Source organism: Aythya fuligula, chromosome 10, assembly GCF_009819795.1.
Source record: "Aythya fuligula isolate bAytFul2 chromosome 10, bAytFul2.pri, whole genome shotgun sequence".
Lineage (NCBI taxonomy): Eukaryota > Metazoa > Chordata > Aves > Anseriformes > Anatidae > Aythya > Aythya fuligula.
The window spans coordinates 9,368,677-9,387,904 of NC_045568.1; the positions used below are offsets into that span (position 1 = coordinate 9,368,677).

At 43.0% G+C, this 19,228-nt stretch overlaps 1 protein-coding gene across 1 annotated transcript in view; it reads right to left on the minus strand.

Annotated features, from left to right (window-relative positions):
* The window catches only part of DNAH1 (dynein axonemal heavy chain 1), a 71,430-nt gene that overhangs the window by 42,451 nt on the left and 9,751 nt on the right, over positions 1-19,228 (minus strand). Inside the window, 16 exon segments of the mRNA XM_032194130.1 lie at positions 398-577; positions 1,965-2,070; positions 2,621-2,742; positions 4,376-4,540; positions 6,274-6,486; positions 7,398-7,651; positions 9,080-9,278; positions 10,210-10,365; positions 10,827-10,968; positions 12,376-12,458; positions 13,329-13,448; positions 14,238-14,463; positions 15,785-15,978; positions 16,526-16,676; positions 17,671-17,969; positions 18,964-19,175. Of these exon segments, the coding sequence (XP_032050021.1) occupies positions 398-577; positions 1,965-2,070; positions 2,621-2,742; positions 4,376-4,540; positions 6,274-6,486; positions 7,398-7,651; positions 9,080-9,278; positions 10,210-10,365; positions 10,827-10,968; positions 12,376-12,458; positions 13,329-13,448; positions 14,238-14,463; positions 15,785-15,978; positions 16,526-16,676; positions 17,671-17,969; positions 18,964-19,175 (2,822 nt within the window).

Sequence of the window (19,228 nt, forward strand, 5' to 3'; positions counted from 1 at the left end):
CAGAAGCAAGATGCATCCCCTGTGTACATTGACTGTTGCCTTTAATGGCCCCTAGCATAGTGTGTGCGACATGAGAGCTGAAGGAGAAGATATAAGAGGGTAGATCCCTATAAGAAAGAAGCTTCCTGGAGAGACAAACAGAAATGGATTCATATAGAGCTGTTCTATGACATTGGGAAGTATTCCATGGTTGTTGAATCAGTGATTTGCATTCTCTGTACCATTAACCGTATGCTGAACTGTGCCTTCTGCACTTGACCCACACAGAAATGGATTAAAGGCTGTATTTTAAAACTAGCAGAATATCACAGATTCATCAGCTCCATCATTGGTGATCTCTATGGCAAGCCTGGAACCAAGACACCAGAGACTCGCCAGTCTCTGATAGAACTCTTACCTCTGGATAAACACCAACTGATCTTTCGATGTTGTCCCGTATACTGGCCTTCATGGATTTCTCCACTTCCAGAAGCCAGTCCTCCACATTTTCAGTGGGATAGATGGGAGCAAACAGCTTCACCTCTTCTCCTTCAGCAGAGTACATGTGCGTGATCTGTAGGTCCTCCTGGAACTGCAGCTAATGAAGGAAGCACAACAGGAGACATGAATGGCAAGTTTCCTTTCTGCCCCTGCCTTCCTGCCGTGCTTGCTATAAATTTGGTTGTCAATAGTAATAATAATAATAATAAAACATGTCATAGATGTGCAAAATGACCTCTTCAAAAAGGTGGAGGATGATTGTATGATAAGTGATTCACATCACAGGTTTAACCTGAGTGAAGCAAATCAAATTATATGTGGGACAAACATTTTTCAGTGCCAGTCTGGGATTCAAACCCTTGATTCCTGTTCAATTCTGTAGATTCGGATCATTTCCCTTGAGGTCAGAGTGCCTGGTTTTAAGAGTAAGATTTTAACAGCTTCTCCAGTGCCCCAGCAAATCATTGGAAGTTCCCTTATTTATTCCAATGGCTTTGCACCAGGTTTCCAGTTCAATTTCCTTTCTATTTTCCCAAGTTAATGACTAGGAGATTGGTTTTCATGTCTGAATATTGGTGGTGGTATGAGTTGTGTCTAGCCATGGAGTTTGAAGTCAATTAGAAATAATAAAGAGGAAAATAGCAGGGTTAACCCCAGCTCCTAAGTCAGGATGAAAGAAGAAACTTAGTTCAGTTCAGGCTTGTTTACTCCTTCCTGATGCTGTTAGCAAGTATGTGATTCCACCCTAACCAGCTGTCTGCAAGCAGACAGCTAAGTCTGAGCTATTTATCAATTGGGCTGTTGGACAACCTGATCTAATGTCGTTACCCACGGCAGTGGGGCTGGACTTGACAATCTTCAAAAGTCCCTTCCAGACCAAACCTTTTGATGATTGCATTTCTCTTAGCCTCCGTGGTGGGACAGACAGGCATCTCCAGAGTGAGTGTCCTCTCCTCCTAAGATGGTTATCTGAGACTTCTAGTAAGCTGCCCTTTGCAGACGCCTATTTTTCCCCTCACTAAAGGAAACAGAAGGTCGAAAAGAAAATTGAGGGTATCCAGTTCATAGGCACATGCCTGGCTCTGAAATGTTTAAAGTAAGGTTGCTTGAATCCCACTCCAGGGTAGCCAGTTAACTGTGGAACACTGCTCTGCTTCCATGGACATGCTGGAAGCGTTTTATTCTGCTTTGCAGACTGGGAGTCTTTTATACCCTACCTCCTTTCTTAACGTTGTTTAGAAAAGGGCAGAATCAACTCAACACTTTTATCCAACATGGAAAAGAGAAACTGTCTCTAAGAATCAAGTTATTGTGTTTTCCTGGTGTGTGAGCCTGCATCTTGCAATGCCTACATACAGTTACAGGTTTTCCATTTCCATAGAGCAGAGCATGAACTCTCCTCCAGATCTCAGAATACCTCTAAATTCCCATGATATCAGCTTCCCAAAGGTGGGCCAAACTTCTAAGGTGCTTGCTTTGCCTACCTGTGCAATGTTCTCAAAGCATTTGCGGAGGTGAGGTTGTACAGCAGTGGGGTCCTTTGTCTGAGACAGTATTTCCAGCAGCTCATCATCTGAAAGGAAGTAGAATCTGGAAACAAAGAGTGAGGGGTGAAGGGAGGCTCTCTTTACTGTGGCATCAGGGACTGAGTCCTCACAAGATGAGGAACAAGCCCCATGTTTGTGACTGCTCATTGATCTCTGTGTTTGTGCAGGAGAGTAGCAGCCATGGTACAGCCATCTATCTCTCCACAGAGACAACTTTCTTCATCTGCAGAAGTTAGTTACTCTCATGAAAATGAGCTTTCAAAGAAAAGTAATATTCCTTTAGAGGTAAGAGAGTTACACGGAGGTTTTCATTTTACTCCACTTAATCCTTTCTAGACAAATGATGACCAAAATGCACAGATGTGCAAGACGCTACTGGACAGCCCTTACAACATTTGTGTCTGCCTGTTTTCTCCCCATCAGATGGCAGCATTGAAAGGTACAGGCTTTACTGTTTGCAGTCTTCTGACAGTATCATAAGCATACACTTATTTTGCTGTGCTCTTTCTTGGCAGAGTTAACTAGAATGAGCCTCTCCTTTCATAATTTCTGAACCAGGACGGGTGATACAGCCCACTGAAATTTGAGGTTACCTGGGAAAAGCACCTCTCTTGGTCTCCAGGTATTCACTCAGCCTTTTCTGTACAAGTTCTAGTATTTGGTTACATTTTTGCAGGTTTTCTAGTAGTGCAGGATCAGGGCACAAAGACATCACCTATAAAAAGAGCACAGAACATAGGAAGCATCAATACTGTGAGCATGTGGGAGATAAGGCAATGGAGATAACTGTAATCACAGAATGGCTGAGGTAGGAAGGCACCTCTGGAGATCATCTGGAGGTCACCTATGGCACGTTGCACAGGATCGCGTCCAGGCGGGTTTTGAGTATCTCCAGAGACAGAAACCCCACCGCCTCTCTGGGTAACCTGCTCCAGCACTCTATCACCCTCACAGTAAAGAAGAGTTCTCAGTTTGTGCCCGTTGCCTCGTCTTGTCACTGGGCACCACTGAAAAGCATCTGGCCCCATCCTCTTGACACCCTCCCTTCAGGTATTTGCACACATTTATAAGACCCCTCTCTGTCTTCTCCAAGCTAAACAGGGCCAGCTCTCTCAGCCTTTCATAGGTGAGATGCCCCAGCCCTCTCTCAGCATCTTCGTAGCCCTCTGCTGGCCTTGCTCCAGCAGCTCCGTGTCCCTCTTGTCCTGGGGAGCCCAAACCCGGACACAACGCTCCACGTGGGGCCTCACCAGGGCTGAGCAGAGGGGCAGGATCACCTCCCTCAAGCTGCTGGCCACACTTCCTAAGGCATGCCAGGATCCCGATGGCCTTCTTGGCCACAGGGTCATGTTGCTGGCTCCTGGTCAGCCTGCTGTCCACCAGGACTCCCAGGTCCTACTCTGCAGAGCTGTTTTCCAGCAGGTCAGCCCCCAGCCTGTGCTGGTGCACAGGGTTATTCCACCCTAGGTGTGGGACCCTGCACTTGACTTTGTTGAACTTTACAAGGTTCTGCACTGCCCAATGCTTCAGCCTGTCCGCGTCCCTCTGAATGGCATCACAGCTCTCAGGGGTATCAGCCACTCCTCCCAGCTTTGTGTCATCAGCAAATTTGTGGAGAGTGCACTCTGTTCCCTCATCCCGGTTGTTCAGGAATAAGTTAAATGAGACTGGACCCAGTACCAACCCCTGGGGGACACCGCTAGCTACAGGCCTCCAATTAGACCCTGTGCTGCTGAGTGCAACCCTCTGAGCTCTGCCATCCAGCCAGTTCTCAATCCACCTCACCGCCCACTCATCTATCCCCACACTTCCTGAGCTTGCCTATGGGGATGTCATGGGAGACCGTGTCAAAAGCCTTGATGATAATATGGAAGATGAGTGGTGATGTAGTAGTCCTGGCAAGTGGTAACTGGAGGAAAAAAAGATGAGCGCAGAACACTTTTACCAGGACACGGAAAGCAGACATGAGCAACAGAAGAGCCAAGCAACATCTCTAAATAATTTTACAGAGTCAAACCTCAGGAGGAATCAAAGGAGATATCTTATGGTTAGGATTTAAGCTGGTTACAAAAGTTGTTGGAGGAAGGGACTCAGCATGCCAGGGAGAACTCAGAGGGGGTGGACAGACTGGTGCAAAGCATCACAGAACTGTGGACCTCAACATCAGAAGAAAAGGCCGTGTCCCAAGAGAAGAAACATGGCACACCACCTGGGGCAAGGTCTCACAGTTTATACACTGCTGTTCATGCCCAGACCACTACAAAAGCAAAGACTCATATGCAACCTTCACATGAGTACAGGTCTGAGGAATCTGGGATACTTGCATTAGTTTTCATCAAGGTACACACCTCAGGATTTTCATTAGCATTTTTCATGATGATCCTCCATTCTGTATCCATGGCCTGGTAGCGCTCACTTTCTGCTGGGAGCTGTCTTTTGATGTCTTCTGACCTAAAGATGGGCTCCAAGTAGAGCCAAGAGCACTGGCATTTCAGCCATTCCTCTAGGACATCCTAGTGGGAAGGGAAAAGAGTACATGACACCACTCAGTGAACCTGTTTGACTAAATCAATCAAAACTGTGCACAAGAATGGGTTAAATATGTAAATAAAGAGAACAAAAAAAGAAGTGATGCTGCACTTAGAGCTTCCACAATTTTAAAATCTGCTTGCAGAGCCAGGAGCTGGAAGTTCCTTCCCAAAAAATCAGCAATGGAATAATGAAAACATCCCCTCTACTGACTGTTGTCAGTAGGCATCAGAATCAACACTGACTAGTTTAATGGAGGCAGCTTAGACCTATGTATAAGCCAATACTAAAGCTCAAAGGGATTTTGTAGTGCTAGGTCAAATTTCTGTCGCTAGTTTCTGTATTTTACAGAAGATACCGCTTCTGTAAAGTGAGGTGGTATTTTATTTTGTGACAAGCGCTTTATGTGGGGAGAAGAATGACAAATAAAATTCCCCATATTCTGCAATTCTGCCATTTCCTCTCTCCTGTCTCACATAAACCAGCCCCAACCTTGCCTACAGAATAATCTATGAATAGATTTTCACATAACGCTCTGAATTAAGAGAATGAATGAAAAACTAGACATTTAAGATACACATCAGAGAGGAAATCCTGTTTATGAGGCAGTTTTAAGAGCAAGAATTAGGCTGGAAGTACCACCTCTTCTTACATTTTCAGCCATGGGAGACTGGAAGGTATAGAGAACCTGCCCAACACTACAAAGCAGTGTAACTGTGTGACTGCCTTTCAGACTGCCAGAGGAAAGCAGTGTTGGTTACAGCTGTCTCCTATCATTCACTGTGCACAGGCATTCTCTCAACCTAGCAAGACTGTTTTTTTTTGTGGGTTTTTTTTTTTTTTTTTTTTTTTTTTCAATGCAGACAACTGTGTTTGCCATACCTCATCAGCTAACCCAATAAGCCAGTTCCCAGAAGAGGCTTCATGGGTCTTTAGTGACAGGAATGAATGCAATCAAAAGGAGAAGTAAGAATGCAGGGTGAAAACACATAAAATATCTCAGTCAAAATGACACAGTAAATAGCTGAATTTCCCCATATCACTTTCTGCTTTAGGGCTTAGAGTAGCATTTCTGCATCCTTATGAGACATGACCAGCACTTTAGAAACCTATGGCCCCAGCACACCCAGATGGTAAGCACCAATAAACAGAATAAGGCAGTGATGAATAACAGATAACAATGCTGCTGTACATTTACATGGCATTTACAGAGAGTTCTCCAGTAAGATACTTGTACAGGAATTTTTCTCCTGCAGCAAAATGCTATTCTGCAGGTGGTGTCTTGCTGGGTGTTGAGCATTCAGGCTCAGGTCTGATGTGGAAGTGCTGGCACAGTCTGCCACATCCTGTTCTGAACAGCAGTTTACCATGTGTTTTCCTACACCAAGACATGAATGAGACTCAGCTTTCAGTTTGACATGATTACCAGAGTGCCTGTAAAGAATCTGTAAGGTCCATTAAGTGTAACGTTGTTAGAGATGCCAGTACAATAGCGCTAAAAGGTGTTGTCAAAGGTAGCAAAGGCCTGAAATTACATCACTTTTATTTTCAGAGTAAGGCAGTGAGATTAACTCCTTTACTATAGTCAGAGGGCTTTAACAGACCCTATTCCTCCACAGAGACTACTATCCTCTTGGCAGTTGTCCACTCATAGAGTCCATATTAAAGCACAGACCAGATGCCTGCCTGCTCCATGTGTGTGTGGGGAAACTAATACCTGTGTCATCTTCAGCTTGTTTTCCCATGTGTTCATTCTATCCTCAAAAGCTTTCTTGTATGGTGAGAAGGACATGCTCTGAATCATGACAATATGATCATCTAGGAGCTGAGAAGCCTCATCAGTGTTTTTCAGGATAAAAGTGCCTGTGTCTTTGTAAAGTGACACAGTAAATGAAACAGAGCTCCATTCATTCTCCATCTTGTCGAGTACCTGGAACAGAGGGATGAGTAATTTAATTTTCAAATACAACCTGTGCAGCGGTTATCCCACCTTCCACATCTCTCTTAATGCCTCTCTCTAGCAGGCAGACGTTTGCTCTCAGATTCCATTGAAAAATTTATTTAATGCATCACACACTGAGCAACAGCATGTTTCCTCTGCATTGCCCATGGACTCAATACCTCAACACTGTCCTGAAAGGAACACCTTAAGGGGAGAAAGGGTAGTTTCCCTTTCAGACATCTACTGGATGCACAGAGGATGCCAGTAGAGTTCTAGTTAATGATTACAGTAATGATAGCTTTGTGAAAGGGGTTGCTCTCCACTTGGAACTCATCTGAGATTTCAGAGAACAAAAGCTGCCAGACAGTAATGACTTTCAATCAAGACCATCTTAGGTCACATCAGAATGGATGAACTGAAGCTGAAAGACTATCCAGCCTATGAATCTCCTGAGCCACCAAGTCCTTCCTAGCACACATTTACTGTGATAAAGGATTTATTACCTTGATTTCCAGAAACAGCTAATTTTCCCAACGTGACTTTTGACTGGGAGAATGCAGACAAACAAATTATTTCAATTTAAACACTTACTAATCACACTCTGAGGCGTGTGAACCAACCAGTAGACTAGCATAACCATCAGACAATGATGTTATACTGCAACTGTAGATTCCATGCAAGGCAAAAATAACTTATTTTAGTGAGTGAATTCAATTGGGTGGTCACTGCTCCCATCTCTAAGGGCAGCAGACTTCTCATTCGTGATGCAGAATGTGCATAATGCTCTGGGAGAACGTGAACACTACCCAAGGCAATGACTGCCTGCTCAACAGCTCAGCAGAAATCCAACAGATATCTCTAAAGACAACCAAAGAAACAAGTCACTCTCTCCTCCTTACACTCTCAATGGCATATTCCTTGCCAGCTATCTCAGCTACTTTGGTAATGCTCTCGATATGGTCCAGCAGCTTCATTTCCAAGCAGCGACAAAGTGTCAGATCAGGTTCTAGCTTGATATCGATGTTAATAGCTTCTGACAGCATCTCCCAGTGCCGGTTTCTCATACCAGGATTGTGAAGCCCTTGAATTAAGGGGATATATAATCTGAATTCTTCAATCTTGTCTCGGAATTCCATTGCTAGGCCCTGGCATGCTTTCAGGGAGAGAAACAGAAAAACATCAACAATAGCACATGATGAAGTTGTCTTAAGTAACTTCCTAAAAGTTGTTGTCTGAAATCTAGTGTGCTTATAGATACAGAGTATAGGGGTAAGAAGCAGGAGAGAGAGCAATGGAAAATGCAGGCTTGAAATAATGAGGACACAAAGGCTCTCTCAACGCTGCTACTAAGCAAGGATACAAGCCTGCTCCCAGAAGTGGACCTGCCTATTAGCCTCAAATCTGTTACAGGCAAGTCCATGCTAAGAAGAAGTATGCCTTAGCCTAGAGCTCACCATGAGATTTCCTTTCTGAGACACGACTACAGCACGTGCCTCTTTTTGATTGCACGCTGAGTGGCTGCACTGCAGAGTCACAGCAACAATGTGAGCACCTCACATTCCCTGCTGGGTGGTATGCAAAGGCAAGGAGACTCAAGGCCAAAACACACATTATACCAGGTGCTAGGGAATATTGCAATGAATACGAGCAGGTATTCTTAGTATTTCTGTTTACCATAATGATTCATAGTTACTCATGCATCCACTCATCACCTCCTCCATTGGGGCTGATTCATGGCATTGTTTAAGAGAGAGTTTGAGTTAAAAAGGATGAATCAAAAATCTCCCACTGCAAAATATATTTCAATCTATGCCATCTGGTATGAAATTTTAGAATTATCTCTAAATGACCAGTGTGTCTCAGAGAAACATGAAATGGGAAGTTAAGCTATGACTGAAGGCTTAATTCCAGTTTTACTAGGAGCCATGATTAAAAAAAAGACCTTCACATGAATTGCAAGGGCTGGATGCATCACCTAAAATTCATACACATTTAGGCAGAAAGAAAAACAGTTATTACATTGCACAGGTAATTTCCAGACTTTGCAATTTATTTATTTATTTTTTTTTAATGAGATCTTTTCTAGCTTTCCACTGAATTAGTTGGCCAATGAAGAAAATAAGATTGGCCAAGGGAACAGCACTCGGATTCAAATTCCTTTGTTGCCTGACCTGAGTAAGGGTTTAAATCTACACATCTCCGGTCACTTGCCACTAGGCTATACAGTAGTTCTCTGTGAGTAATCTAAATAATATTTAATAATTTGTATGAAGTAGAATAAACTTCAAAGTAAGAGGACGGCTTTTATCTCAGTGCTGTCCTAGGAATTTGTAGCCTGGTTGTTTCCATGCCAAACTAGTACTTCAAGCAGCAAACATATCTTGATGTGAATCATCACACTTCCACTTATTTATTTTTTTTTTCCTGGAAAACAACCTTGCTAGCAGTTTCTCAGCTGGCTCTAATATACACAACACATCCATATGACATCCTCATATTCCCTGTTCTGAGCATTCTGTGACATCCCTCACATCAGTATGCCAATATGCTCCAACATCCTTTCCTCAGACTGTGTAGCTACCTGGTGAGTCCTTGAACTGCTTCACGCATCTCTGCATTGTCTTAAAAGAGTCATTGACATTCTTTTCTAGCTGTTCAGCCTCAATTTCAATGAGAGGATCATTCATCCAGCTCTCACGCCAGCGTATCCAGTCTGACACTGTAGTCCAGAGATCACAGTATGGCTGGAACTCCTTAACCATCCCGGATAGCTTACTGTACTTTGGAAAGAGAGAAAAAAATAAGCATGCCGAAAGGCTATAAAGGGCACAGATCTTTTTTGAATCTCAAGTAAGCAATGAGAAAATTGTACTTTCGAGTATGTATGAGACTCTTTTGTACTAAGGCCACAACATAGACTCTGAGGGATTGCATTCAGCCAAAAACATATCCAGTGGAGGAGTGCCTGCAGCACATGTATGGCATGAAAACACTCTCTCCCCTTGCCTTTACAAATGCTCTGTTGTGAATGATGACATTTTGATAGGCAGTCTATACACACTCAGAAAAAGTACATGCTGCACATCATATTGAACATACTGAAATTTGGGTCTGTACAGTGAAGGAGAAGTAACCACAGACTGAGGGGTAGAAAAGGATCATGTAAACTCTGCTCCTACTCTGCAGCCAGACCAGGTTGGACGTGGGTGACAATGATTTGCTGACATGTGAACAGCTACAAGCAAAATGAGTCTTTGCAGCTATATAAACTGTTGCCTTAGGAGAGAGAACATGCTACCATCTGAGCCCATCCAATGGACCACACACTGCTTTGCACATTGTCATTCACATCTACACAACTGCAGTAACAGCCTGATAGGAATTGATGCATGTTAACTGCTGCATCAAGACCTTCCCTATCTAATTCTTCCTCATTAAAATCACTCGAATCTGTGCATGGACACCCAGAGTCTCTCACAGAAGGGGTAGTATCAGGCCCATGAGCATTCATCTGGGACAAGCTCCAGCATAGTGGAGTGATGGAACAGCATGGTCACTCTACAGGTCTATGGAGCCTCCCTAGTCAGTGTCAGAAAAAAATAGCATGAAGGATTCCTCCCTGAGGAACCGTGACTCATTATTTGCTCTACCTACCACCTCGAAGGCCCAACAATAGTTAGCATCCTGTAGGTATAAGGATCTGACACTTACATTAGTAACTTTCATCCCAAATATTCTTTCCCTGTTGTTGTAGACAGCTGCCAAATTCTGAAGCTCCTTCAACTCCTTCCTGACCAGCCTTGCTTCGTTAGCCAAACTGTGAGCTTGGGAAATGTCCACCTGAATGGAAAATCCACCTACAGTCAGCTGGAAGAAAAAAAGACAGTCATGAGGTATGGCTCAGAACCTGAGGGCTGCCTCTGGGAATCTCAGCTTCCTGGTGTGTTCTTTATTATACTCAAAGGTAAGATTTTTCCAAAACTCTGATATTAGTTCACACTTCCACACAAAGTGAGTTCCCTGACTGAATGCTGTATATCCCCCCTTGATGGCAGCACATCAAGATGCTCTGCAGAGAATTGAGTAAGCAAGAGAGGAGGAGCATGTGGTGCCTGAGCACCAAGAATCAGAATGTTGTAACTTGCTGAACATCCTCCTGGTGAAAAGTCAGTGTTTCCTGCAGAGTACTGCAGGAAATACTGGATAATTTTTGGTCCAACAATATATTAACCTAAAAACACTAAATTAACATCTAAAAGTTTCCCTGGATGACCATAAGACCTTCCAGGCCCTCTTCTCTAGGCCGTTTATTGTCAGAGGCTTAATACCTGCATCTCCTCCAGTTTCTCTTGAAAGCTGCTGTGATTCATGACCTGGATTTTGCGAAATTTGTCTTCATCCTTTATGTGCTGGAGACGAATGGACTCAGTTTGCATAGTTATTTTCAGGGGCCAGTAACTTGCAGTCCACCTGTACTCACATGATATAAAGAGGGAAAGAGAGACTTTTTGAGCATATGTTTTGAATGCTTAAAAGAATGAGAAAATCAACTCCCCAACTCCCACCAAACAAGGAGGCTTTACAACAACAGAAACACATGTGGTTTCAACAAAGCATTTTTTTCCAGCTTTTCTTGTTGGTATGCAGTCCTTGTGAGTAGACTATTGAATTGGAGCGGTCTCAGGAGAGGTGGAGGGCCTTTTTAAAAGGAACAAATCAAATACGTTGCTGAAAAGCTAGGACATGGCAAAATAACAGTAGGCATCCAGTGGGAATGTCTTTCTCTGACTGTATTCACAAGGAACTTGAAAAAATGGGGTGACAGTCTTGATTTGTGGATTTTTAGGGCTCCTGAAAAAGCCAGTCTCCTGTTAAGTAAGGAAATCAGTGGCTAGGATAACCCAGATAAAATGCAGAATGCCCTGGGGACTGGGATGCAGATACAAGAAAGGCTGCACAATGTGGCCGCTCATTTTAAGACGCTTCTTGCTCAGCCATTGCCTACTGTTATTCCATTTGGACTTGTTAGTTTGTGTACAATGACAAATAAAAGCTTTGCAGCATTATGTTCAAGGTCATACCCCTTCCAAGCACTTGGGAATGCAGTGATCTGCTAGTTCTGCACGTGCCAGTGGGCACACAGCTACATCTGTGCTAAGCTGTCCTAGAGCTGAGCTGCTTTCCTGTGCAGTTTCTGTGGGTTTCTTTCTTTATTTTTTCCCCCCATTGTCCACCCCATCATTCTAGTTTCAGAAGCATGCTGCAAAGACTCACTAAAGTTGTAGACATAATGGACCATGTCCATATCATATGAGAGCAGTTTGCAGGGCTGAGCTGACCTTAGAAGCTCTGTAACGGTGTGTGTGAGCTGACTCGGCTACTGGGGCATAGTCAAGTCCCAATCTAAATAACATAGTCAAGGTAAAAATTAAGAGGAGACTGCACAGAGAAGAAATACAGTAACAATGATACAGATTTATATTCCTTCTTATTCCTCAGCAAGTACTGGGAGTGTTTCTACCAAGACCTTGGAAGTGTCCATTCAGTTTCAGACACACACTAAACCATGTCCTTTGAGATCTTGCAAAGGCCTCCAAAAAACAAACAAACAAACAAACAAAAATAAACAAAAGAGAAAAGAGGCTTAATATGTTAAATAGGTTAACAGCTACTAGTTTGCCTTGCCCCAGGCCTGAAGGCAGCATGAATCCATGCTTCTCTATAAGCTTCATTTTAAGCATTCAGTGATCATATAGCTGAGAGGCACTTAAAAGTTCTGCTGGAGCTCTTGATAGACACATAGACCCTGAAGCACTGAGAATGGTAATTGCTGCCAAGTGTCCCACTTTAACAGTGGGAGGAATGATTTGTGCTCACTTTTGACTGAAGTCTTCTTCAGTGAGATTGTAAAGGAATTCCTCCAGGACCTTGTAATCTTCCATGACTTCACGAATCAGTTCCTGCACGTGGTGAGAGAAAGAGACAAAAAATAGGTACCTTCAGACCAGACTGATTCCAACTCTCTCGTTTATACCTGATTTTCATGAGGCACCTTTGAAGAGCCTTAGTCACATGAGCTTAATGTTAGTGATGTAAGGCTGCTTCTCTGCTGTGTAAGCAGTGAGAATGGATTTCCAAGCCCTCGTTCTGCTTATGATCAAGTCATCATATCACCCTCTGTTCTATATGAATGAAAAAATAATGGGCTGAACAGAAACTGGGTGTCTTGGGTTATACTCCAGGTTTCTCATTTAGCATGGACAAGTCAGTTTATAGCTTGGTGCCTTTGTTCCTCATGTGTTCAACTGGGAGGAGACTACCATCACAAATTGCTTTGAGGTAACTCAGCACCAAGATGTCCTACTAGAAGAAATTAGTTAACAGCAAAACAAACATTTGGTAGGAGATACATTTTCTTGAAAACACCATTACGTTTTTAAAAGACAGATTTTCGAAAAACAAATGCAGAACGCATCATGAAGGTAGCAGAAAGCATATACATGTATAAGCCCTTCATAGAATCACAGAATGGCTTGGGTTGGAAGGGACCTCAAAGATCATCTAGTTTCAATGCCCCTGCAGGGGGCAACATTTTTAACTGCTATTTTAGGTTTGTTGATGTAGCTATTTACATTTATATATATACATGTTATATATTATATATTTAAAAATATAAATCTGATAACTAGGAACCTTATGGTATTGCATACATTGACATAATCACAAAAAAAAAAAGTGGAATTATGCTTCTGAGACCCCATACATTGTGCTGATAAGTTTTCTCCCTACTCCCATGGGTGTACCCTGCCCATGAGGGGAGTTTGCCTTACCTTCTGCACAGCCAGCTGCTCAGGGACTCCCTTCATCCACTCCCGCAGCTCTGCCAGGTCCTCAATACAGTTTGGTTTCTCATGCATCTTCAAGCTGACAGCTGTGTATGCATCACAGATCTGCAACAGGACACAGCAAAGAAAAGAGCACCCCTACAGGTCTGCAGCTTCAGCATGGGGCTACCAAGCTTCATCAGTTTGAGGACTGATCTTTTCCATAAATAAGCAATGGCAAAGGTCGTTACGGTACTGAGCTCATAACTCCCCACTTGAGCCAACCAAAACTGAGGTAAGCAACACCTTTTAAAAATCAAGTCATTAATCACTAATGGTCAAATTGGAAAATGTGTCATGATCCACCCACTTCCCACTCTGAAGGTGGTCTAAAGTTATGTGTACACAGTGCCATTACTTTTTCTTTCCACAGTCTTGCTCCACCCATCTCATTTGAGGTAGAATGAAAAGAGGTTGGGAAAAAAAAAAAAAAAAAAAAGGAAGAGGAACAGCAGGTATGTGTTTGAAATGATAATGATAACAGATTTAGACAAATCTCTGAAAGATGCAACTGTTTATATTTCAGTTATCTTCAGAGCAATGAGAAGGATTTGCCAGCTGTCTACTAGACAGATCTTTTCAATCCACAGGTACTATTTTTATAAGACAGTAGGGTATTGAAGACTTGCATCTCAACAGATTTTTTTCAGGCACATAATATATTTAACAGTCTGCACATTTCCCTTCCTGTCTTTTTTTTTTTTTTTAACTAATAACTCCAATGCAACGTTTAGAATGTTCTCAGTAACATAGCGTCAGTTGTTGTCTCTTGGCCATCCCACAAACACACTGACTTCAAAAGCAGAAGGACAAGACAGGACACTGAGAGGCAATCTATGGAACCAGGTAACTTACATTCTCCACCTGTGAATGGAGATTTTTAGCCAGTAAGTCCAACATGGAAGTGGCAAGTGCTTTGTATTTTTTGGACAAATTTTGCTTAACACCTTCTACGCTGACATGGAAGGGACCAATGATGACAGAACTAGGTAAAGAGTTGTCCAGATTCTCCATTTCAGACAAGTATGTGTTTACTATGGTCATTACATCCTGAGCAGATGGACATTGCTCTAGGTAGTCTCTGCAAGTAAAAACATCGAAAAAAAAAAAAGGTAGAATAGACCTTAAAATTATTTGAACATCCCTGCTGCCTGAAGGATGTCCAGACATGTCCACCCAAATGATCAACACATGAAATGAATGATGTGTGTGTTCACAGTTATTAAAACATATATCTGTTTGAATGCACGCAACTTTTGCAAATGCAGACTGAAAGGCACTCAACTCCTTCTAGACCTTACAGCCGTAGATTTGTCTACATAGGAAGTGAGGGGTTTTTAATATCATAGTAAAAGTACATGAGTGCTAGCAAAAAGTCTCATGGGCTTCAGTGTAAAGTCCACCATGTCAGCAGAGATAAGTCCATTGATGGGTGACCAGCCTGCTCAGAAGGCTCTGCAGTACTGTCTTCACTGCTACAGCTTCCATCACCAAGCAGAGGAAGCCAGGCTGCCTGTGCCTACCTGCGTTACAGCCACACACACGCAGCAAGGTAGACAGGCCCCCAGTTACAGAAGGTACATGTACAAGACATCAAATTGGTATGTAGCTGGATAACGTTACTGGGGAGAAAGGTAAGGGACAGAATCAAATCCGCAATGGATTTTAGAGCACAACAGGTGTGAAAATAGGAAAACATGCAAAAAAAAAATTAACTGTAGAAAGGAAGTGGAAGAATGATGGGAGAGGTATCAAGGCAAGAGGAAAGGGAGAGACAAAATGAAAACGCTGGTGTAAACAGGGCAAGATTAGGAAGCAATGTTTCCTGAGAAGACACAGAAGCTTGTTAGATGGGATTTGTAAATTTCCGTAGTTGTAATAACAAAAGAAAAACGGCTTCAGTTCAATGGTTTGGACTGACTGGAAAAAACAAAAATAGCTGGAGGGTAAAGGACAGCATAGGTGTGAAGAGAAGTTCTGGCAGCGAAAACAATGAGGCTGAAACAAAAGAAAACATTACTTTCTACAGAATGCTATCAGCCTGAACAGACACTATTTGAAGTCAGAGTCAAGTATGCTAATTAGATTTTCAAACAGGATGAGTCATTTTTAGGGCCATTAATATCTCCAATTACACTTACAAACATGTCAGGAATGTGACTGCTGTCAGAGGCACAAAGAAATTCTCTCTGCCACCATCAATTTCCTTTAAAAGCATGGGCCACTGCCCATGGCAGAAGGCTGCCTCTGATGGATGTCTGATCTAACATATGAACATCTGAGACATGTCACACACATTTGGGGGCTCAAAGCAGGTCCCACATTCTCTCACACATTCACTCAAAAGCTTTCAAAAAAGTCTTGTGTTTGTGTCAGAGGCACCTCTGTGAGACACCACTTACTTTAGCAAGTACTGGATATCATTGTTATTGAGCTCCAGGAACTTCTCGTATTTCCTGGCATAGGCTTGGAGAAGGATCAATGTCTTTTGAATGGCAGACCACAGAGTCTCACGTAGTTCTTCCACTTCTGGTTCATGCAAGCCCACTGAGTCCAGCAAGGGTGTGCCCGTGATGAGGATGTTCTCCATCACATACTGGAAGAAGAAGAAGAGAGGTATTTCAGGACTAGCAGAGCTAGCTATGGCCCCAACAGGAGAGGCGGCTGGCTTCTTTTGGAAGTCATGCAGACCATCCTTAATTGTGTCAGGAACTGTTTTTATCAGTTTTAAGCTATTAAAACAGGTCTTTCAAAATAACAGGGAGAAGGATGAATATGCAGAAGAGATCTGTACTACACTAATGGCACTGGACACGGTGCTATTTCCTTTATGAATCTATTTTTACTAGCTCCCATGCTCTCTGGACAACAATGCTACTTAGGACATGGCTCCACAGAACATGCAGCACCCAAAGAAGAGATAGAAACCATGCAGAATAGTTACAGAGATGCAGAGCACAGAGAAACACTGTTAGAACAGCGCTGCATTAGCACAGCACTGTGCCCAAATTAACTAAACTGGATTCTTAGCTACCTACTTCTGCAGCTCTCTCCCTCAGTACAAGCTTGTGGGTGTTCATGCCAAGCTGCAATGCACTGGGGAGATGTGCACAGCTGGATCACAGCTGATGCAGAATAGTTACCTTCTCCAGCTGTGGGACCGTATGAGTCACCAGTATTCCCTTGTCAAACAGAGAAAGGAGGGATTCCTCAAAGCTCTCCAGAGAAGGACTGAAATGAACACCACCGTCATCTAGGACAAGGTCTATTACAAAGATCGGATTCCTTTGAGGCCTGCAACGGGAAGAGACAAGGAAGAACAAAGATGTTTTTTGAGAAAACAACACACAACTATATCACAGTGGTGTTGATACTAAAATTGCCTACTGGATAGGAGATGAAAGCAGAGGAAAGGAGGACTGCTCCGTACAGATGAAGGTACAAAATGCTGAAAAACCTGTAAAGACACTGAGATCTCTCATCTGACTAAGAAGGAAGTGGCAATCATGACCAGGATCCCGAAAAGACATAACCTTATGTTGAGAACAGAAGCAGCTTTACAGAAGAACCACATTCAGCACCTCTAATATATTCTCAAAATGCCTTCCTGAAATTATATCGAGTATCTCCCAATCTTGCATGTCAGCAGCACAGCTCGGGATCAGCTGAAGCCAGTGCAAAGACTTCCACTGATTACGAGATCTCTAGTAAGAGCCTCATGTGAGTGGCAGGTTTTTTCCTTTTCCTCCTGTTTTCAATTTCTAAGCTTTTGTTTTTTAATACCACAAAGGATAGAAATCCTTAAATCAATACTCAAGGGGGAAAAAAAAAATCTAGGCACAATGACAGCCTGAATTTGGTATTCCTCAGAGATCCCAGGACAGATCCTAATCCTGGGCTTTAACTCAAGAATGAGAGGAATTAATGCCCATAATGCTTCCTGGTATTCTTCTTCCTGGGTTCCAAAAAGAAGTTAGCAGTAATTCCTTGCTCCTTCCAGGATGTTGTAAGCGGTTAATCTTTAGAACAGGATGTAAAGTAGACCTTGGTTCTGTTGGGGTGCCTCACATCATTAAATCAGCAACTTTAAAGCTGTACTAGCAGAGCAGCAAGCTGTGTGTTGGTCTCACAGACCCAAGAGAATGAGTCAGATGGAGGGCTGGGGAGAACAGCCCAGCTTATAGCTCCCATACAGCTCAAAACTTGCTTGCAGAAACAGTAATTTGAAAGACAATGACACTTTTATGCTCTTTCTACCCTTTGACCTTCTTTTCTCTTCCTTCCTTACCTGTAGGGACTATTGATGAGGTCATCTCCCCATTCCACGTCCTCTGAGCAATTCAGGACACTATGGCAAGCATCCAGAAAAAGCTGAGTGAAGCTGACCAGTGATTTCTGCACCAGACTGCGCACAGAGTCCTGCATGATGAATCTGATGCGCTTCATCAGCTTATGTAGTTTGGACATCTGGTAGATATCCCAATTGCTCTGTTCCAGGTTGTACCAGCCTTTGCCTGCATTTCTCAGGCTGCTCTTTACTGCAGTCTTTAGAGTATTGATCCAAGTATCCTTGAGAAATGTCTGAACCTAGGGCAAATAAACAAAGCAAGCTGTGTAATCCTCCAAGGGCTGACAGGAAAACAGTACGGCCAGGTTTGCCGGGTCTGCTGGATTTTCTCTGTGAAAAGTAACTGTTTAGTACTGTAACTCACAAATCCATGCATACACTTGTGGCATTGAAGACCTGCCATATATCTTCACTGACAAAAGACCTGCAAAATAAAGCCTGATATGAAAATGCAGGAGTGCTCTATTATTTCTTTTTATACATAGTCTTTCCTTTTTGTTCTCTTTTCTATAGAACAGTATCCCTGGAGCTGCCTGTGTCAGGGTCCCTTATAAAAAGTTGTGTAGACAGTATGATGAGCAAGTAAAGGACATAACGTCGTCTTCTCTTGACAAGTGAGGGGAAAGGGGGGAAGCAACCAAGGGCGGCAGCAGCCTGCAGTGCTTTAATTTATTAAAATACCACCAAGTGTCACTTTTGCTCCACAGGCAGCTGCTGCTTGTGTTCAATAACACACTCTCAGTCACCGAGTGGATGACAGCACTGCCTAGCTGAAACAGCATGGGACTGGGAAGGACTGGCACATGCCCTCTGCCACTACATAACCCTTGGCAAGATGTGTAGCTACTCTGCATGGCCGTACCCAGTGTGCAAAGTGCTGTCCTCGTTTAGAGAGCAAGAAAATCTGGTGAGAGTTACTACAGGGTTGCAATTTTTTGTCCTAGTCTGTCTATTGACAGTGCAAGCAGAGTAATCTAATTAAGTACATAAAGAACAGAGTGTAGAAAAGCATTACCCCCATGAGTGCTTCAGGAAGAATCTTGTGCCTTGCAGCTGAAGGGATAGGAAAAAAAAAAAAAAAAAAAAAAACACAAAACAAAACAACAAAACAAACTAGAAAGCTGTTAAGTGCCAGCCAGGACTGTAATCTGCAGGAGATGAGGAGGGAAGAGGAGGGGCTGTGTAGCCCTATGTGGCTGTTTGTTTAGCACAGAACTAAGAGCATTTCCTCACCTGGGTGAAGGTCTGGATCTGGATCTCTTCAAACTCCTCCAAGCTGACATGCTTGGCTAAGGTTGAATTAAACAGAGACATGGTAGCTGCCTTGTTGCACTCATCATGAACCTGTGCAAGGACAAGGATAACTTCTGGCTTGGTCAGGAGCGAGACAAAATTGAAGTCTGCTTGTTGTTTGCCAAAAGGGTAGTCTGGGATGCAGATGAGCCCTGGCACCAAAGAAAAGAACACATTATTACTTGCAACAGCAACTCAATTTCTG